The 22,174-nt window shown below is 38.1% G+C and overlaps 1 protein-coding gene across 1 annotated transcript in view; it reads right to left on the bottom strand.

Annotated features, from left to right (window-relative positions):
* Nucleotides 1-15,883, bottom strand: part of LOC129242182 (uncharacterized) — a 64,255-nt gene extending 48,372 nt beyond the window's left edge. Inside the window, exon 1 of the mRNA XM_054878745.1 lies at nt 15,766-15,883. Within this exon, the coding sequence (XP_054734720.1) occupies nt 15,766-15,883 (118 nt within the window). The remainder of the gene's footprint in view (nt 1-15,765) is intronic.
* Nucleotides 15,884-22,174: the final 6,291 nt, after the last annotated feature.

The raw sequence follows: 22,174 nt of genomic DNA on the forward strand, positions 1-22,174 counted from the left end.
GTAATCAAATGATGAATACGAATTCCTAGAGTATTGAAGAACCATCCGATTCATTATTTTTCTTGCTCAAACAATTCTTATTAACATCTTTCATCTTAACGTTATTATGGTTTAATTTTCTTTTAAACAATTCGCAGTAAAATTGAAATTTATAAGTATAACGATATGGAATACGAGGACTCATTAAATTCCCACAATATGTGCATTGGACTCAAAATTTGTTCTGAATATCTTTAGATAAAAAGGATAAGAGCTTCGTTAGTTCTCGCCGGAATAAGAAAGTTAATGCGTTGCAAGAGAAACACATAATCAATGTCCCCTTGAAGTAAATTAAACACAAAAGAAAGCGATAGAATCGTTCTGCTGTACTCAAGTGCATTTAATCCAATTAATAACAAGCGGGATCTATAAGAGGTATAAGGGACAGAAAATTTTAGAGATCTTAGAGCATAGTTAAGAAACATCTTTTATTTTGAATGGAAGTCTATCTCTAATATTAGCTTCTCGCAGACTTTTTAACTTTGTACTGAAATTTCATTTCCTGATTTTAAATTATTTCTGGATGTTCATACTATGGAAAACGCAGAGGCTTAATTTACCTCTGAGGCTTCTGCACATTCTATCTCTATTGATACCTCCCGATTGTACATACATATTCTTTGCTCTAAACCTTAATGTGCGGCCACGGAGAAAATTGAGGAAACTGATTTGTCCCATTTAATACCCAATTACTCGGGAAGGAAGCGCTAACAAATTAAAATAACACAAAATATAAAAATCCAAAAATTAACTTCGTGTGTTCTTAGCACAACTACCGCCTTCTATTACGCTTCATCTCCCCAACTACCTTGAAAAATAAATTTATAAGCGCATTGACTTTTATGACTTTATCTCTTTTTGGGTGGCATACGAATTTCCAGCTGCTTCAGCAAGTCATTCTGTCAATACGCTTGAGGCCCAACATATCCGTATTAGGACCGAATAAAGACATAAAATATTTTTAGAACATTTACCCATACTAGCCAAGCAGAGAACAAAAGCAATGTGTTGTAAAAGAAAAAATTGTTGGAGCAAAAAAGCCAAAGAGCGCAAAGCCAAACACGAAAAAAAAAAAAAAAAATAAATGGCTTCACTCATAAAAATGCCATAAAGCGTCAAAAGCATAACACAACAAGCTGATATGAGTCAGTCGAAGGGAGAGCATAGCGCATAAGTAACGGTATGCAGAGATTGGAGTGCGGGTTGTGCTTGTATGCATGCCTTGAATACCTTCAATGTTAAAACAAAAAAAAAAAAAAACAAAAAAAAATCAATGAGAAAAAATAGAGCACCAAGAAACTGTATGGACAGGCTACCTGACGTTGAGCGAGATAAAAGTGAAATGAAACAAAAAGGCGGATGAAGAAAGACAACAAGAAAAAGCGGTTAACATTTGGGGCACTGCCAGTCATTCACAAGCGTAACACACAGACAAGCAAGTGAGAAAAAAAATCACCGATTATTAAATTGCCCCATATTTGAACAGTTTGCTGTCAAGTTGATGCGGTGGCCTCAAACAAAAAGCAAACACGCAAGAACAAAAAAAAAATGATATGTATGTATATCATACCTTTATGAAGTATCCAAAGTGAATGGGAGTACATCAGCTAGCGGAAAGGAGAGCGAGGCAAGCGAAAGTCCCCAGTTGAAGCCGTTCGTATTGAGAAATAATGGCACACCTGTGCACTTGCCTATTTGTGTTTGAGTGCCTTAATACGAGTATGTATATGTGGTAAATGTCTGTGCACATGTGTGCATATGTGTGGGTGTGCACATATGCATGCATTTGCGTACTTGCTGGCGTTGAGCCAATGTCAACGAATGACCAGACAATGACACAAATAATAAACGTCACAAAATACTTGAAACCTACGCGCAAGCTGGCACACATCTTTCTCACATTTTCCTTATTACGAGTGCATATGTATGTACATCCTCCTCTACTTCATAAGCCACATCCGCTTGCTCAAATATCGTAGCATTGCTGTTGCATGTAGTTTAAAGTGCGTTTTTACAGCATTTTCGTTCCTTTCGCCATCTCATTCGGCGAAACAAGCACCAGCTGTCGCATTTTTTGTTGTGGTTTAAATATTTTTCACATGACTAAATTTCTGTTGCTTTTATTTGATTTTTTGTGACTGCAATTTTTGTCAGTCACGTTTTGACAATAAGTAGCGCTACAATAACCAGAAAGTTTGCTGTAGAAAAAAAGTTTTTATAGAACAAAAAACATAAAAAAGGGAGGTGCTCCCCCCATGCATGCCAAGTGTACGCTAAGTTATGAAAACCAACATATACATACACATATTCACACGTACAAAACGTATTTTAAAACCAAAGCCAAACAAAAAATAAGAAAAAAAATAACACAGATTTTCCAAAGTATATTCACAACGGTTTCGCAACTAGACCAAGGCGATGGGCGTACTTAAAAGAAGCGGCTAGTCGTATTAGTTTTTTTTTTCAAACATACAGTGCGTCCGCTATTTGATCATCATCATCATCATAACATCACGATTCGGGTGAGACACTGCTTCCGTAACAATTCGACTTCACTTCAACCGGTCTTCAGCTTTCGTTTGACATCAGATATGTCTATAGTTCGTATGTCTTTTTCTATGTCATAACAAAAATAAAAAAATATACAATTAGCGCGTACACTTCTGTTAGTGTACCCTCCTTCTAATTATTTGTGACGTGTGTGCCACAAAGTGAGGGACCTACAGTTTTAAGCCGACTCCGAATGGCAACTCGTTATTTATGAGAGGCTTTTTCATGGGACAAATACACTCGGAGGTTTGCAGTTGCCTGCCGAGGGGCGACCGCTATTAGAAAAACTTTTATTCTATGATTTTGCTGTTTCATGCACGGATATTTAAATCTACGCATTGCCGAATGGTTGTCACGCACCAACCCATTTGGCTACGGTGGCCGCCTATGTCATCTCTCCACGTTCTTTTGGCTGACATCTTCTTTCTTTACTTTGTGGATTTGTTTCGAACATCTTTTTACACCTCTGATAAATGTGTCTAACTCGTCATTGTAGCGAAGGTGGTAGGTATTATTTTTAAGTCATACGGGCTGAAATATCTCTCAGAGAATCTCTCTTTCGAAACAAATTTATTGATCGACTTCATTTGATTTCAGCACTCCCAACTGTACGTGAGTGTAGGTATTCTGATGGTTTTTATATAAAAAACAAATTATAATTTTTTAACCAAAATCCTAATATCGACATGCTTGAGTTTTTACTCAAATTTTTTGTTATTGTAGCAACATAAACATTCCCAATATATGCATAGGGAATGCTGCTGGAGCGACAGTGCTTGGCCGGATATAAATTCGGATCGTTCCGATAATGAAGAACCGACTTTATTGAGAACGACTCAAATCTGATGATGTTTCTTTTATAAAAGGTTTTTTTTCGTGGTAGAAATGCACTCGGCGATTAGCCACCTCAGTAGAATTTCTATGATTTTTACAATATTCAATACTCACAAAGCAGTCGATAACCTCCAAAGGTAGCCGTGAAGTGCCGCACATCTCTTAACGAGATGGTGGAGGCATTTCACCTAAAGATAGCACGGATTCCTGGTTATTGTGACATTGAGGGTAACTGCAGGGCCGATGAACTAGCGAGATTCGGCACATATTTTTGAGGAAGTTGTAGAAGCAGCGAACGAAAGAAGGCGTAATGAAACCATCTGAGCAGAAACGCTCGAGAGCTGTGACCGAGTCTCAATGCTAAACGCAGAGAATCTCTGCGGATTTCCGTTATAACGGGGTACTAACTAATGGCAGACACGCCCAGAGTATGGGCGTGCAATTATATAACTTCTGCCGAATCTGTCTAGATAGGGAATTGGAAGAGACGACCTCTCACCTCATTGCCCTGCTCTATCAAAAAGTAGGTTTACCATTTTAGGTAGAACATTTTTAAATGAATTGAAAGATTTCAGGAATTTTAGAATTTTAAAAATAAAAAAAATTAAAAAAAAAATAAAAAATTGTCTACCTAGAATGGTAAACCTACTTTTGGTACACACCGGTTTTGAAGAGATAAGGACAAGTTCTATACGCGGCATCACAAGGGACAATGAGCCTGAGTGTGTCGCACAGTGGGCAACCGCTTCAACCTAACCTACACTACAATATTCAAGTTATCTTAAAGACTTTTTGTTGTTGTAGCGATATTTCTAACATTCCGAAAACTTACTGATTCTGCGGAATTGAACTAGACCTCGAAGTCTGTTCGCTGAGTTGGATTACGTGCAAAAATAAAAACTTAATTGTTTGCGGTAAACCTTTTGTATTTTTCAACATTGCTTCCTTTTACGCGTATACACTTCTATTGTACTCATAGTTTGACTAAAATCTTTTTCTTAATTTTGCGACTAAAACTTTTGAAACGTGTGCTGTGTGTGTTATCGTGATGAAAAAGGCAAATCGCTCGACTTCCTCTGGCTAGGACTTGGTGTATATTCTTCCAAGAGATGCTACTAACTAAATATAACCTCGGTATATGCCATCTCTCTGACATTGCACAAACTTTTCAAGCCGCCCTTGTATAAGATAATGCTTTCGTTTCGAAAATATCACCCTGGAAATCCAGTACACTCCTTAACGTTATGAGGCATGACGACAGAGTGATCACTGGTCCTCTTAATGGTTATGGCAAAGTAATTAAGCTTTTTTACAAATTGAAACGTAACTTATTTCGCTCAGTGTATGTCGTGTGAAGATGTTGTGATGCTCAGACTTTCTTTCCAAGGATAATCGTCTCCAAAAGTACTATGTAAATGCAATCTAGTAAAAGTGATTTTAAAGGTTTCCAAATGATATGTTGACCTGTGAATGAGAGTGAGAGAGGGGCTCCTGAGAGTGTTTGTTACCAAGCTTCTGCCTCCCTTTTTCCTAGAAACACTTTCGATTTTGTGATCGCTTCTTTGCTGCTTTCTCATCTTTTTCTTATCACATTTTGCTTCAATTTGCTTCTTTTATCAGGGGAATAGTTAGCAGATCACTATAATTTTGCATATCGCGGCGTGGTGGATTCGTTTTTCTTTTCAAAGATCTTCTCATAAAAGATGGATCTACACTTGGTGATGGTCCTCCCTATTCTTTGCCTGTTAGCATTTCTATAACATAGTATTTGTTGTCTGAATGGAGGAAGAGAAAGGCCTTCTCTGCGTTGTGCGCCGGTTAGCACAAGAAAGAAACGACTGGCGAAGAAATATTTCGTCAACAAACAAAATTGCAGCATCTGGGGAGAAGAAAAACTTCAAATTCTGAAAAATCATTACATCCACCCAGTTGTATTGCTTGGTGTGATTTTGGCACTGGTGGAATACTTGGTCCGTTTTTCTTCGAAGAGGGAAATGAAAGAGCTGCTACTGTTAATGGGCATCACTATAGACAGCTGATTGCTGATATTTTGTAGCCTCTGCTTGAAGTAATAGGCATAGACGATCTTTATTTTCAACAGGATGGGTCTCTAAGACACTCGCGGGAAAACATTGCGTTATTGTGATCTATGTTTTCCGGTCTCATAATTTCACGTAACGATGTCACAAACGGTGATCTAATTCCACTAGACTCTTTGTGAGGTTTTTTGAGACGTAAAGTCTATGTGAATTAACCAACAACGATTTCAGAGCTGAAACACAACATTCGGATCGAGATTGCTGGATTCAATGCGATAATGCGAGAGCGAGTACTTTACAATTTTAGTTGTCATCACTAACGAAATTCTTCAAATTTTTTTATTTTTTATTTCCATTATAAATTACGATCTGTTAATATTAACAATAAGTAATTGGTGTTAGGGTTTGGAATTAAAATGTCCCTTCCCTTTGAAAGAGAACATTATTGTCTTTGGTGGTACTTAGTTACAATTTTACTAATACTCTATAATTTTATATTATTATATTTTATTTTATATCACAGTACGGGCAAGATCTGTGGGTGTTTTGCGCTTTAGTCTTGTTGGTTTAAGTTCCATTTCCGGTATCAGTCTCATCTCATGGTTTTTGTGCTCTAATAGTCGCGAGATGTGCTTACTGCTGCTTCTTTTTACTGCTTCAGTGACAGTGTCCATGCCGAGGTCGCGGTGAATGTCGTCATTTTTTATGTACCAATTTGCGTTTGTGATTGTCCTTAGCATCTTAGATTGACTTCTCTGAATGATTTGTAGGTTTGATTTACTGGCATTCCCCCAAATTTCTAGTCCGTAGGTCCATGTCGGTCTGATTATTGATTTGTATATCATTTGTTTATTAAGTAAGCTTAGGGTTGATTGTTTTCCTAGTAGCCAGTAGAGTTGTCGGAATTTGTTTTTCATCTCTTGTTCAGTATGTGTTTTTTCCATGTGAGTTTTGAGTCAATCGTTATGCCTAAGTATTTTGCACTTGAGTGTATTTTTATGTCTTCCCCGTTAATTTGGATTGGATATCTTGCAGATTTTCTCTTCGCGTATATTAAATGTTGTGTTTTGTCTTTATTGACCTCAATGCCCTATTTTTCAAACCATTTTGTTGTAGCTGATAGCGTATCTTGCAGTATTTTTGTTGCTGCTTCTTCATTGTGGTTAGCTGACATTAAAACTGTGTCGTCTGCAAATGTAGCTATCATTGATCCTCGAGTAGTTGGCGTTGGTATATCTGCTGTGTATACTAAGTATAGTATGGGGCCCAGTACGCTTCCTTGAGGTACTCCAGCAGACGCCGTCAAGATAACAGACCACTCATCGTCATATTTTATGAAGAAGTGTCTATAAGTCATGTAGCTTTTAAGGATATTAAATATGTTAAGTGGTAAAATGGTTTTCAGCTTATATAGAAGTCCTTTGTGCCATACTCTGTCAAAAGCTTTCGCGATGTCCAAATACACGGCAATGCAATATTTCTTCTTATCGAAGTCGTCTGTAATTTTGTTTACTACTCTGTGAATCTGTTGCTCAGTTGAATGTTGTTTTCGGAAACCGAACTGGTGTGAGGGGATAGCGTCGTTTTGTTTTAGAATCGGGTCAATTCTGTCAAGCAGTATTTTCTCAAACAACACAGTGGCGTTCTTGTTTGGCTTGGGGATCGCTATAACTTGTGCAACTTTCCATGCTTTTGGGAAGTATTGTAACCTAATTATTCCGTTGAAGAGGTCTCGTATGTAGTTTATTATAGTATCGGGTGGCTCCTTTAATATTTTTCCATTTATGTGGTCATATCCCGGTGTTTTTTTGTCTTGAAGTTTCTTTATGTAATATTTGATTTCTTCTTTTGTCGTGTTTTGTATTGTGTGGTCTACATTCTCAATTGTGTTTGGCAGCTCACTGTCTTTATTATCCATGCTATTTGTAAATATTGTTTTAAAGTGGTCAGCTAATGTTGCAGCCTTTTCTTTGCTTGTTCTAGCCCATGTGTTCGAATTTGTTTTTATTGAAGGCTTGTGTATGGTTGTTTTAGTGAGTTTTTTAGTTGCTTTCCATAGGGATTAGTTGGTAGCTGTTGTTGTTTCGAGGCTGCTAAGGTACTTCTTCAGTTGATTGTCATTATATTCTTGGAGAATTTTTTGAGTTCATTTGATGATTTGTTTAGTTTAGTTTTATCGGCTGGGTTTTTGGAGCATTGCCAGTCTTTCCTGAGTTTGCGTTTTTGTTTGATTTTGTCTAAAATAAAAGCAGGGATTTTCTTTGTTATTAAGGTGTCTAATATTGGTGTCGATTGTGTTACTGCTTTTATTATGTTATCGTTTAAGTATACGATTGTATACATTGTCCAGGTCGGAGGAGGATTTCAAAGAGGCTCGAGTTTCCAAGTTTTCTTTTATGACATCACGAAATATATTCCAGTTCGTCTTATGGTTATATAGCGAGGTGATGGTTTTTTTAACAGGTCTATCCTGGAGTGTTATTATTAATGGTGAGTGGTCTGATGATAAGTCAAGGCATGATTTTATTGCAATGTTTTCATGAGTCAGGTTTTTCGTAATACAGAAGTCGATTAATTCAGGAAGTTTTTTAGTGTCAGTTGGCCAATACGTCGGTTCTCTTGTGCTTAATATGCTGTTGTTATTTGCCTTAATGACCTCATATAGGTGTCTTCCTTTCAAATTAAAACTACTTAACAGACAATACATATTGATTCTGTACAAAACCATCATTAGACCAGTCTTATGCTATGGAACTGAATCATGGACACTAACTGAAGCAGATAAAACAAAACTGTAAACCTTCGAACAAAAAATACTCAGAAAAATTTTTGGAAATCAAAGATCGCGGTGAGTGTCGTGTAAGGCGGAACGACGAACTAGATTAGCAAAAATGTTATACGAATGGGCGGTGCGAGGGCGCAGAAGAAAGTTATAGAAGCCAGAGTATTATTTACACTAGAGTAAGATGAAGACTAAGAATAAGATGAGCCGACGCACTAGAGGAGGACATCAATAAACTTTGTATAAGGAATTGGAAAAAATTCGCAAGCGATCGCGATGGATGGAGATCTCAATTACAACAGGCCAAAGCTCACAAAGACCTGTAGTGCCAAAAGATGATGATGATAATAACCAATAGACGTGCTCATGGTGGATATTTAAACGATGTCATTTGCCACATATTTTTTTTTTGTTAAAACAGCATCTAGGTGAGTCTTCTAAAATACCCTTTATGATTTAATCCATGTTAAAAAAAAGAGGTTGTCTGTAAAGTCGGTTTACTGACGATAGTTTAACGTGACAACGTCATAAAAAAATATTAATGGAATGGTTGCAATTTTCAAAACGAAATTTTAAATTTATTTATGATAGATATTTTGTATGGATATAGGGAAGCAGGTAAATGGAATCGCAATGGAATAGGTCAAGTTACATTTTCACGACGTTAATAAGTCAACAACACTAAGAGGCAACATCATCGATTTGCCTTTTTCAAGACACATTACAATCGAAACCCCCCCTGTCATTTCCTACTTTTCCTCTCATCTCCTATTCTCAACAGAGAAATGGTTCATTACCATGCACACAGGAAGAAGGCATATGCAAATAAAAATATGTGAATTTATATACATATGCGCATATACATACATATATATGCTCACTCAAGTAGGAGAGAGCCAGATGTCGAACGTTGCCGAACGCGGAGGCCGATTGTGCGTTTTTGTCGTTCGTTCCGAGCTCTCGCTTGCAGTTCAAGCAAGGTAACGACGAATGAGCAAGACAACGTCGATTGAGCAAGATAACGACGAATGAGCAAGATAACGACGATTGAGCAAGATAACGACACATTTTTTCGTGCGTGCAGCCGGCTAAATCGAATTATAAGACGTTATTACGTCAAAAATAGAAAGAAGGCTAAACACACTATTTCAGTTATGAGAATTTTATGGAAAATCTTATCAAAGCCTTTGGAGAAATTGATATAAACTGATTGAATTTACAAACATCGACGAAATGCTGTCTAGCAAACTTCGATGGAAACAACTTTGTTTGATTATTTGACGTGGATCTTGGTGCTACGAAACCATGTTGATCAGGTGTTTGATATTGAAGTAAAGCTTATTGACGAGGTTAATATTAATATTCCTAAAAGATTTAAAATTTGTGGTAAGGTCGCACGAAATTGAGCTTAGTTCCTAATGTGCCAAATGTTGGGCGATATTGAACTCGAAGAAAATTTAGTTAGCCTTTGAAGAATTGTGTTTTAAAAGAGTTGTGTGGGGAATAAATTGCAAATAATAAGTTGATTTGCTTCAACAAAGTAGATTTGTTTTACCTACAATTAGATGTGACTCACTGTACGTTCAGATGTTGCCACCTATTCTTAAACTGGGCGCGTTGCCTTTTCTTTCGTTATTTTAGTCTTGCAGTCACGCTAGCAGACTTACATATACTGTTGCCTCTGTTCAAAGTTTTTATTTGTGTAGAATATGTGAAAGCACAAGCTCTAGCGATTCTATATATGTACATATGTGTTTATTATGTAAGCTTATGTGAAAGTATGTTTTCTTATTAAAGTAACTTTGAAGGCATTTGCTTGTTTTTGATTTCATATGCCACAAATAATACACGAAAATGACAAAAAAAAATATTTGTGTGCAAAAGATTAGATGTAATTAGTTAATGGTCGGCGCGACCGAACGGATTGGTGCGTGATTGCCATTCGGCAGTGCGCAGGTTCGAAACCACGGGCACGAAAAACCAAATGTTAGAGACAGTTTTTTCTAATAGCGAGTAGAGTACTATTTCTGCCATGAAAAAGCTCCTCATAAAAAACCATGTGCAGGATGAGGACAAAGGTCCTTGCAAGGCCAGACAGATGGCACTACTGGCGCATCTATTGGAAGAATATACACCAAGTCTCCACCAGAGCGGTATATTTCTTTGTGTTTGGCATTCGTTTGAATCGAGGAAGTCGAGTGATTTTTCGTTCACCAGATCACATTTCAAAAGTTGTGGTCGCAAAATTATTGGAAATATGGTTCCAACTCGTTTCATATGCCCTCCATTCTTCAGACTTGGCTTCCTCGGACTACTATGCGTTCCCCATTTTGAAGAGATGGCTGGCGGAAAAAAGATTTTACTCAAACGAGGAGGTGACTGAAGAAATGAAGGGCTATTTTTAGCTTGGGACGAATTCTACTATTCCGAAGTGGTTCACAAACTAGAACAGCGGGATGAAGTGTAAAAGCCTAAAATGAGACTATGTCAAAAAATAAAAAAAGGCTTACCCCAAACAATTAAGTAGTTTTCGTTTTTGCAGGGATTTTTCAAACGACCCTCGTACATATGTATATGCATACTCTCACGTTAAAATTTTATAAACAAATATGCATACAAATATAACGTTAATATATATGAATATGGATGTTTCAAGGATCAACATTGGCGCAGAGAATACTAGTCCAGAGTGCTTGAGTTCTTTTAACGGAGGGTTAACATTTTAAAATTTTTGGTAAAAGTGCGAATAGTGTATCTGTAAAGATATGCATAAGACGACTTCAAACATAATTCCTCTCATCAGACTTCCTTACTCGAATTTAATGAGATTTTTTTGGTAGTACATTTTCACTCTCTAACTCTTTCCTAAATGGGCATTTTTGACACTTCTTCAAAAAAGTTATAATGAAAGTTCATTAAGAGAGGTAGCAAATTTCCACTGAAATTTCAAGCCGATAATTTTACTGGAGGTCACGGGAGACGAAAAACTCATATGATTAAACAAAGTATGCTTCTTCAACGATTTTAGTCTCTGTTGTGATAAATTATTATATATTATATTTCTTTAGGTATATGTTATGTACTGAGTAGATTTTTAGTAGATTTAAACGTTTTGCCAAATTTATTTTAAAATTTTTAAGCGTTTTCAAACTTTGGCAATTACATTGCTTGTAATAAATCTGCCACATTTTTTGAGTTAAACTACGTTCACGTATGCATTGATTAGCAATAAACCCACAGACATTAATGTATCCATTCACAAATGGGAGATTAGCAGCAAAATTGACAATCAGCTGTTACTACTGTTTTGAAAGGCTTTTCTTCATAGAAATTCGTGTGGTGGAATATTTTGTTCCGGTCGCCCCTCGGCAGGCAATGGCTAACCTCCGAGTGTATTTCTGCCATGAAAAAGTTCCTCATCAAAATATCTGCCGTTCGGAGTCGGCTTGAAACTGTAGGTCCCTCCATTTGTCCCACATCAAGACGCACAGCACATATAGGAGGAGGAGCTCGGCCAAACACCCAAAAAGGGGGTACGCGCCAATTATTATATATATATACGGTATATATGTATCGAAACATTTTATTTAGCTCTTACTCTTATGTTCCTCCTTCTTCTTCTTAATTGGCGCGATAACCGCTTACGCGATTTTGGCCGAGTTTAACAAAGCGCACCAGTCGTTTCTTTCTCATGCTAATCGGCGCCAATTGGGCACAGCAAGTGAAGCTAAGTCCTTCTCCACCTGATCTTTGCAACGCAGAGGAGGCCTTCCTCTTCCTCTACTACCACCAGCTGGTACCGCATCGAATACTTTCAGAGCCGGAGCGTTTGTATCCATTCGGACAACACGATCCAGCCAACGAAGCCGCTGGATCTTTAATCGCTGCGCTATGTCTATGTCGTCGTAAAGCTCATACAGCTCATCATTCCATCGTCTGCGATATTCGCCGTTGCCAACGTGCAAAGGTCCAAAAATCTTACGCAGAATGTTTCTCTCGAACACTCCAAGCGTCGCTTCATCAGATGTTGTCATCGTCCACGCTTCTGCACCATACGTTAGGATGGGCATGATGAGAGTCTTGTAGAGTGTTAGTTTTGTTCGTCGAGAGAGGACTTTACTGCTCAGTTGCTACTTAGTCCAAAGTAGCACTTGTTGGCAAGAGAGATTCTACGTTGGATTTCAAGGCTGACATTGTTATCGGTGTTAATGCTGGTTCCTAAATAAACGAAGTCTTTTACAACCTCGAAATTATAACTGTCTACAGTGACGTGGGTGCCGATACTCGAGTGCGCCAACTGTTTCTTTGAAGACAGGATGTACTTCGTTTTGTCCTCGTTCACCACCAAACCCATTCGTTGTGCCTCTTTATGCAGTTTGGAGAAGGCAGAACTAACAGCGCGGTTGTTAAGGCCGATGATGTCGATATCATCGGCATACACCAACAATTGTACGCTCTTATAAAAAATTGTGCCTGAGCAATTAAGTTCTGCGGCTCATACAATGCTCTCCAACATCAGGTTAAAGAAGTCACACGACATCGAGTCACCCTGTCTGAAACCTCGTTTGGTATCAAACGGCAACGTCATCTTACATAGCCGTATTAGTTTTGTGAAGATACCAAATTCAGACATCGCGGCATAGAAGTAACTCCTTTCCGTAATGTCGAATGCAGCTTTGAAATCGACGAAAAGATGGTGTGTGTCGATTCTCCTTTTGTGGGTCTTTTCCAAGATTTGGCGTATTGTAAATATTCGGTCGATGGTAGACTTTCCAGGTGTAAAGCCACACTAATAAGGTCCAATCAGTTGTGTCCAAGTGTATGGATTAAATTTGGAGAATCCATGCTTCTCACATGGCCAGCTCTATGTGCCTGCTCACAGGTCGGAAACCCTTCTGATTTATCCGTCTATGCACCAGATGGAAAAACAAGAAATATTGTGTATCCCACAGCACTTCAATAAACATCGAATTGAAACTAAACTTTGCAACGTCACAATTTTTTCGAAATAAACAAAATCAATAAAATGGTTTAGGATGAATTGAATATTTGTGTACTGATTTTTCTTTAAAGTTATTTTTCTTAAATTTATTTTAGTTGTTGGTGTAGCAACGCGCGCCGGGTACAGCTAGTTTTTTATATATGCGGTGTTCATATGAATCCATGAATCATATTTAGTTCCGAAATTTTTGTTTTATATCTTCATCGCTAAATGGAGCTCAGTATAAGACCTTAGTTTACTGCTTAATTTTTTGTTAAAAGTCGACCTTTCGAGGCCATCTCACACAGATCGCTTTAATAGTCATAAATCGATCTATGGACAGGGCGTTATCTATTTTGCCAGAGGTCAGGCTAATCAAGAATGTGGTGAATGTTGCTACACATATATAAAGGTTTACTTAGAGCACTGTCATAAAGCCGGTCTAAACACTATTATCGGTCTACACTTGTTGCCATTAGAAGATTTCTTCATGCAGTTTCGATTGCCTGCACACTCCTCATGCCTTAATATCAGCTGTCTAAACAGAATATAATTGCGGAGTGAAAAAAGCAAAGTTTGAAGTATGCATAACTTATGCTATTTTTGCTTGGCAATGCAGGCTTGCTTAGCGGTGTAAGTATTTTTACGCTGTGCCGCAGTAAAAACTACCTTAGAAAAATTTCTCATGCACATATCAAGCACGACATAATGCTTTCCTTTCATGATCAAAAAGAATTTATCGAATTGGAACGAGTCACATAGAGCTAAATTAGGCGAAGGGAATAAGCTGTTGATAGACGGAATGACAGTATTTGGTCTAAAAGTCCGTTAGTGAAGTTAAACGATGTCCCGGGAGGGATTGAGGACCGGAAGAAGAAAGAAGATGAGCCAACGTCGTTTTCTAAAACTTCCCTACCTTCTTTAACCCTAGAAAGATAACCATATGGCAAAGTACGTAAAAGATAACCATACGCTTCAGAGGCTCATGCTTTTCTAAGGCGTCAATTTTATACTAACAATGGATATTTATTTAAGTTAATCTGGTCATTTTAAAGGTTTGGCATTATTATAAAAATAAAAAGCATTTATATTATATTTTTTTTATATTTTAAGGGGGGAGCCTGGTTTATGAAGTCTAAAAATTGCATCTCTTTGCGATTTTTTTTTTAAGGAAAAAATTAATTTAGTACTTCAAAGTTTTTTCTATCTTTTAATGAACATTTAAAAAGTATAAAAAATTTGTGTACTGGTTAAAATAAGTTGAAAAAAATGTTTAACATAGAAATTAGTAGAACGCTGCAACGCTGGAGTTTCCAACTGGCGTACAAGATACAGCTCGTAATTATTATCTAAAGCAAAAAATTCAAATGGATTTCTAATTATCATGATTTTTTATTCTAGATGAATACCAATATTTCAACTTTTTGGAGGTTTTAAATAAAAAAATGCCTTTCTATAGAAAAAAATTCACTTCAACTTGGTATAAAAATCTTGAAAATTTTTTTTATCTATTTCGTTAGTTCAAATAGAAGAGAATTTAATACTGAAGGGAACAAGCGATGATTCATTTCAAAGGGTTCATTAGTTTTTTTTCATTCATGTACGCCAATTCAAAGAAATCATAAAAATGAAATGTCGAGAAAAGAGCGTAACTACCTAACGCTCGCCTACCTTTGGCTTTGTATCTACGGAAATATTGAGAATTAGGTTCTGTAACTTTATGTGAATATTCTGGAATATATTAGGAATCGCTTAAAACGAAAAAAAAATTGATTTTTTTGACCTTATAAACCAGGCTTGTGACAGTAAATGACATATGAATTGATAAATGGTATATTTAGTATGCCATAAAACATGGTCATTGGCCATCTATTCGTTTTTCTCGAACAGGACGATGTTGAGCACATCTGATCAAATGCATCAACGCTGCCCTAAGTCTGATTGCTGTGCATATTGGTCGAGATCGGGATCTCTCGTTTATTAGATCTTATAGTGACAACAAGGGTCAGTTTGTACGATGCCTGAAGAAGTGATTTCGCGAGAAGTACCGAGGTGAACCAATTATCACAAGTTATGTTGCGATTTGTGCCATGAATAGGTCGAGATAACTCTTTTACATAATATTCTCCCAGCGGCAGTCCATTGGTATTTGTGGCTCTTCCGATATATGGCATTGCATTCAACTTATACTGAGTTGCAATATCGCACATCATTCTAATTTTGATGCCATATTTATTCGGTTTATTGGGAATGTACATTCTAAATGGACATCTTCTTCGAAATCCCAGTAATTGTTCATCGATTGTGACATGCTCTCCTGGTGAATAGTTCAGTTTGCATTGAGTTATAAACAGATCCCAAACTTTTTTGACTCGAATAAAAGGAACTTCTTGCCGAACTTCTTCAACTATTTCGTCGGTGATGAATATATCAAAACATAATGGTGGATCAAATATATTTCGACACATACGTGTTGGACCTCTATTTGTGCGAATTATATTGATGACAGATGTTCTACCATGAGCAATTTCTGTTTTTACCTCTGATCACTCTGCCAGCAGGAACAATTATACGATGGTCACGCTCTGAACTTCCAGCGGGCTCTGAGGGTACAGGCTGTGACAAAGCTTCATTTGGTATAATATTCGATTCTTCCATTGCCTCGTCATCGATATACTATTCTTCGAAGTCGCTCTGCACATTATTTTCGTTCAGATGATTTTCCATTTCGCTGCCACTTTCCTGACGTTCATCACCTTCACTGTCTTCTTCTCGACACAAAATGGAACATATTTCATCTTCTGCCAGTACCCTTCTGCTCGTCATGATAACATGATAACAGGAATGTTTGCTAAAACGAAAATATATCATATAAACTTTAAAACAGAAAAATAAAAAATAACCATAAAACCATAAAATAAAAGATAACCATACGCCTCGCGAGTGCATCAACTGGTCATAGCCGCTGAACTATGGTACTTACAGCATAGACACAACCGTCCCGCGACAGGGTAGACCGACGACTGAGTTGACTGAGAAGGACAAGTTAATACGCGCGCCTAATAAAAAGAGATAACAATATGTTTATTTCGCAGGCGCCTCTGCGACGTAGGTTATCTTTCTAGGGTTAAATCATTTAAGCGAACTGAAAACTAGAGGTACGAGGTAAACTTTAATCAGCAAGAGCTTGTTATCTCATTTAATGCATCTCAGATGCCGTTTTGCCGAAATTAAAACAATTTTTAATATTGGCTCTTTCTTCAAAAATAATTTTTGGACTGATAGTTCAAAGCTAGTGTTAGATTAGATGAAATATCTCGAATCCCGTCAAACCAAATGTCATGGCTCAACATCCATGAGAGTTATAGGATTGTACTCATAAAAGATTTGAAAGATGGTGCCACCGGTCGCTGAGATTTGAAGGTCCTGGTATTGTATTAATAAAAGAGCTTTAATTTGAAAATAAGAACGTTCCAATTATTTAGAACGCTATCAGTTTAGCGCTTAAATCCAAAATTTTTCTTCACATATATAATCCCTTAGTACGCATATCCCTTAGTAATAGCCATGGGAGTGCTAAATATGTTAAATGACCACCAAACCAGTGCGATATGCAGCTTGTGAATGCTTAGCTACATGTACGTAGTGCGAATGTGTGTTTGTGCAAGCATTTCGAATGGGCGATGAGGGCGCACGCATTCACACTCCTCTACTTAACTTCGATACCATTTCTGCCAGTTGATTTACATGCGGCTGCGGTCAAAGTCGGCACTGCAGTCGCAAGTCTTCACAATCTGTACAATCTCCTCTATATTATTCCGGCCATTGTTTGTGCCCAGTTGAGACCAACCGACCATTTTGCCACTTTTGCATGGCACACATAATTCAATAAACCTGAAGCTTGGATTTTGTGGTGACCATGCGAAGATGATTGGTAACTGTGGGCGCAACCAATGGAGGGCATATGAAAGCACTTGGGAAGGGTGAAGTGACAAGAAAAGGCGGAGCGAAATGTGCAAAAATCAGTAAGAGTTGGAGAGTGTAAGCGAAACTAAATTTCCGCAGTAAGGTCGAATGTAATTTTGGGCTTGACAGTTTTTGCCGACGTGCGCATATGCGTGTGTACCATATGTGGACATGTGTGGGTGCATGGTCTAACTCAGGTTTGTAAATTGAAGCGGAAAATCTGCCCGCTGGCATAGTAAATTAGCAATTCCTAGCGAATTACATATGCCATTGTCACTCTTCATGTGTATGTGTGTGCTGTTTATAATCAAACCTCTTCGGCCACAATGCATTAGTGCTTGCATGGTTCAATTGGTTATACTCGTAGAGCTTCAGATTACTCATTTGTTTTGTTCAACGTAGCCTTTGGTCCCGTGTGCTGTTCTTCCCCTTATTTATATGACTCGCTGACTCCATTGGCATTGATCAACAATATCTCTGTGTGCGTGTGTGTGTCTTAGTTTGAACCTTGGTTGAATTGGCTACGATTTGATAAGTGTAGACGTGGTTCGATGTTCGTATTTGTGAGCGTTTGTCGTAGTGCTCTTGCCTAATTTGACTATTTCCACTGGTATTCGATGAAATGATTGATTGGTTTGTAACCCAATTTCGACTGTTGCCTAATTTGCGGCACGAAGCCGCAAGCCATTGCGTAGTGCTGCCGCAATTGGAATAATATTTCGGCGTTTTGGTGACAATAAGGTTAGGTATGAAGTAGTGGAAGACAAAGGTGGCGTTGTTTTTGAACAGTAAAACAATATAAAATTTAAAAAAAGCTCCCCTTTGAAAATCACGAAAAATGCATTCCATATGTCAAGTATCTGATCACGCCAAGGAAACGTGAAATGTAGGGTACATAATTTGTGTAGGGTGGCGTTTCATGTCATACTTTGAAAAACATTAGTGCAATTTTCTATGTATGATAAATTCTCGTTCCGCCAGAGCTTGGAAATTCATCGGATGTGATCTCCACTCTGAATCAGGCTTAAAGCACTGGTCCTTACCAGATAAATTATCAACCAATTTACTAAATTAAAAAGGGTAGAAAACCAGCGAACAATATAAAGATAAAATGACAAAACGTATTGAAAAAATGACAAAATTAGGTAAAGGGAGCTATCATGAAATTTTATAAATTTTATATGGGCTTCCCACCCATTATGACAGAGGAAGCATTTCTTGCGGTTAGACGATTTAAAGGCGGAAGCCCCCAACCCAAGATATTGTCCCAAAGCTAGCTACCAACATTGGCTCTACACAGCAGTGGTTAAGCCAATTCTCTACTACGGTATTGTAATATGATGGGATGCCCTTCAGAAGGGTGTGAACATCAAGAAACTTGACAAGGTGCAAAGACTAGCATCTGTTCTGATAACCGGCGCCATGTCAACCACACCATCGAAAGCATTATATGCGACATTAAACCTCCTTCCGGTAGATCTGCAGGCAATATATAACGCACACAGTGCGGCAATAAGGCTGAACACTCTAAACAAGTGGTCAAACACGGATTATGGCCACGGTAAAATCCTGGCTGGCACTTTGGGGCTTCTCGGACTGGTGGACTATGCACTCCCGCCTATACTTGCCATTATATCGTTTACGACCCTCCTACCCTCAAGGGAAGAGTGGGAACGGGACGACGTGAGACAGGGCGAGTCAATCCATGTATACACAGATGGCTCAAAGCTCGAAGGCAGGGTGGGCGGAGGTGAATATTCCGAACATCTGGGGATCTCCTTCAGTTTTCGGCTCCCTGACTACCGTAGTGTCTTTCAGGCTGAACTGATGGCAATAATAAAAGCCGCGACACTGATACAGTGTGATGCGATATCCGGAAATGATATCTACATATTCACTGATAGCCAAGCGGCGATAAAATCCCTCACAAAACAGTCGACAACCTCTAAGGTAACCATGAAATGCCACACATCTTTTAACGAGATGGCTGAGTCATTTCACCTAAATGTAACATGGGTTCCTGGTCATCGCGACATTGAGGGTAACTGTAGAGCCGATGAACTAGCAAGACTCGGCACTAAATTGTCTGACGAGTATATAAATAATAACATAGGGATACCCTTACAAACATGTAAGCTACTCATCTTTGAAGAAATTGTAAAGAAAGCAAACGAAAGATGGCGTAATGAAGCCACCTGCAAAATCGCCCGTCAACTGTGGCCGACTCTAAATGCTAAACGCACAGAATCTCTGCTAAGTCAAAATAAACACAGTCTTAGCACATTGATCTCAGTCATAACGGGGCACTGCCTAATAGGTAGGCACGCCCAAAGGATGGGTGTGCAAACACATGACTTCTGTAGAAGTTGTCTAGATGAGGACGAGGAAGAGACAATCTCGCACCTACTGTGCCTCTGCCCTCCTCTATCCAGTCGCAGGTTTACTATTCTGGGTAGACAATTTTTTAATGAGATAGAAGACCCCAGTTCTATAGAAATCAGAGATATTTTAAAATTTTTGGAAAACACACACTGGACATACCCACAGGACAACCGCTTCAATCTAACCTAACCTAGCTACCAGCGCGAATCCCGAAGCTTTTGATCGAACATACAACGAGTGTTTCGAATACGGTGTTTTCCCATCCATCTGGAAACGACAACGACTAGTCCACCTTAGGCAGGAAAGCCACCAGGAGTGGCGGTCTACAGTGGAAACGATTAGCGGAGTTCGATGAAAAGAGGGCGTAAAAGAGTACTGCTTGATTATTATTACCTTAGAGTTAGTTAAAAACGCGCTCAATACGGCAAATGGCGAAAAAAAGCTGAAGTTCTCCGTGGTTTTGAAATTCCAAAAATTATAATCACCTGCTTGGAAGATGGAGTGCTGGTTTGCAACACGAAGAAAAGCGTGAAAGAATGCAAAACCACTGGAAGGGGGCCACAAGGATCTGTCACAGGTCCGTTCCTCTTGAATATAATGTACGACGGCCTTTTGAGATTGCAAATCCTTAAACGAGCAAAAGTCATTGGCTTTGCAGACGACGTACTATAGCTATTGCAATCGTAGGTATGTACATAAAGGAGCTGACTCAAGTGAAAAACAAAGCAATTTCACAAATCCAGACAAGGCTGGTGAAAGCGGGCCTCAAGGTAGTGTGAATCTGTAGTAGAAAGACACGTGAGGTCGTTAAGGAAGGAAATGAAACCGTCTCAAAAGCTGCCCTAAAATATCTGGCTATAATGTTAGTTGCTAAGCTATCGTAGAGAAAGCCGAAAAAATAGCAGCGGCACTATCTTCGCACATAGGCTGCTGTACGCAAGCGTGGTAAGTAATATTCTTCTGTACGGTGTACGCTTGCAAAATGAGCCCCTCTACCTCCTTTGCGGTAAAAGAGTGCGTAGTGCGCTTCAAATATCATCAGAAGAAGCAGTGCTTGCAATATCTGGGCTTTGTTCAATAGACATTTTGGCGAGGGAGATGGCTGAATCCTCTAAAAATAAGGTGAGTAGTCAAGTAGTGAAAGAGCGTTGTTGCCTGAAGAGGCAGAGTCGGTGGAGCAATTCATCGAACAAACGTTGGACCTACCGCCTTTGTTGGCTAGACATGGACGACATGCGAAAGTGAGTTTCCATCTTACCCATATATTGACAGAAAAGGAATGCTTCAAATTTTATTTAAATATAATAAATTCGGACATGAAGATTACCCTTAATGCACCTTCTGTGCAAATGACGTTATTGAAGACACAGAGTACTGTTTTTTTATCTGCCCACAGTGTGAAACCGATAGGGTTGACTTGAGTAATAAGGAAGGGTTAATAACCTGGTTGATACTATGCTTGAGTCAAAAGACTGGTTCGCTGCCTGCAATGTAGCAAATGAAATCATAACAAAAATGCATTTTGCTGAAAGAGTCAGAAAGCGAATGGCTTCCTTTTACTTTGAAGGAAAAAGCACATCGAAGAAAGGAACAGAAGAAGCCAGATGGATAATAGTTAAGGGTACCCGGTGGTCTAGAGCACGAAAATTTCACCTATTTTTACGATTTTTTTTGCCATTAAAAATTTAAAAAACAATGTTTCAACTTTTCAGGCTTATTAATACGTTTATTGAGCATATAAACAAATTTTTTTTTTACTTTTGAAACAATATTTATTATTATAAAAATGCCGCTGAAGATGACCCTCTCGAAAAATGGAACCCGGACGGCGTAGATGATTTCGAGACTTCTACTCATCTGAAACACAAAATTCAAGAAGATTCTTAATCAGAAAGAGTGCAGTTATGTTCGGAACTAGAGCAAATCGAAAAAATGAAAAATTGACAAAATGGCGCACTTTTGAAAAAAAAGTTCGTAAAATCGGGTTTTTTCACTAGTTTTTTAGTTTAAAAAATACAATATGAAATTATTTAAATAAAATTATGATTCTAATTCCGACGGTAGCGATACATATTGTGAACAATATATCCAAATTTCAAGTAATTCCGTTCAATAGCTTTTTGTTTTCATCCCCGCCGTGTGGAAAAAAGTCGTTTCGAGATAAATGAGTTTGAAGTTTGAGGTTCAGGAGCGCGCAGACCGCTCTCTACTTAGTTAATGGGCTGTAGAAGCTATAATATTGGGAAATTCTGCATGAACATTTCACAGTATATTCTTAAAAGCCTATCCTTTCGAAATATTGAAAAAATAAAAAATCGATTTTTTGACATTTCTAGACCACCGGGTCCCCTTAAGTAAATTAAAAATATTGCGTACTAATAAGAAAAATCCGTCGACGACTAGTATTCGAACTTGCTAGCCCCTTAAGTGCACTTAGAAAGCGAGGTTCAAATTGTATCTTATAAAAATAAATAACTGCCGCGCTCACTTCTGTTAGGTGTTTGGCCGATCTCTTCCTTCTATTTGTGTTGTGTGTTTTGACATTTTTTCATCTTTGTCTCACAGAAATAGAGAAGTTGTTAAGTAGAAGACGAGACGGTT

The sequence above is a fragment of the Anastrepha obliqua genome, chromosome 3 (genome assembly GCF_027943255.1).
Source record: "Anastrepha obliqua isolate idAnaObli1 chromosome 3, idAnaObli1_1.0, whole genome shotgun sequence".
Lineage (NCBI taxonomy): Eukaryota > Metazoa > Arthropoda > Insecta > Diptera > Tephritidae > Anastrepha > Anastrepha obliqua.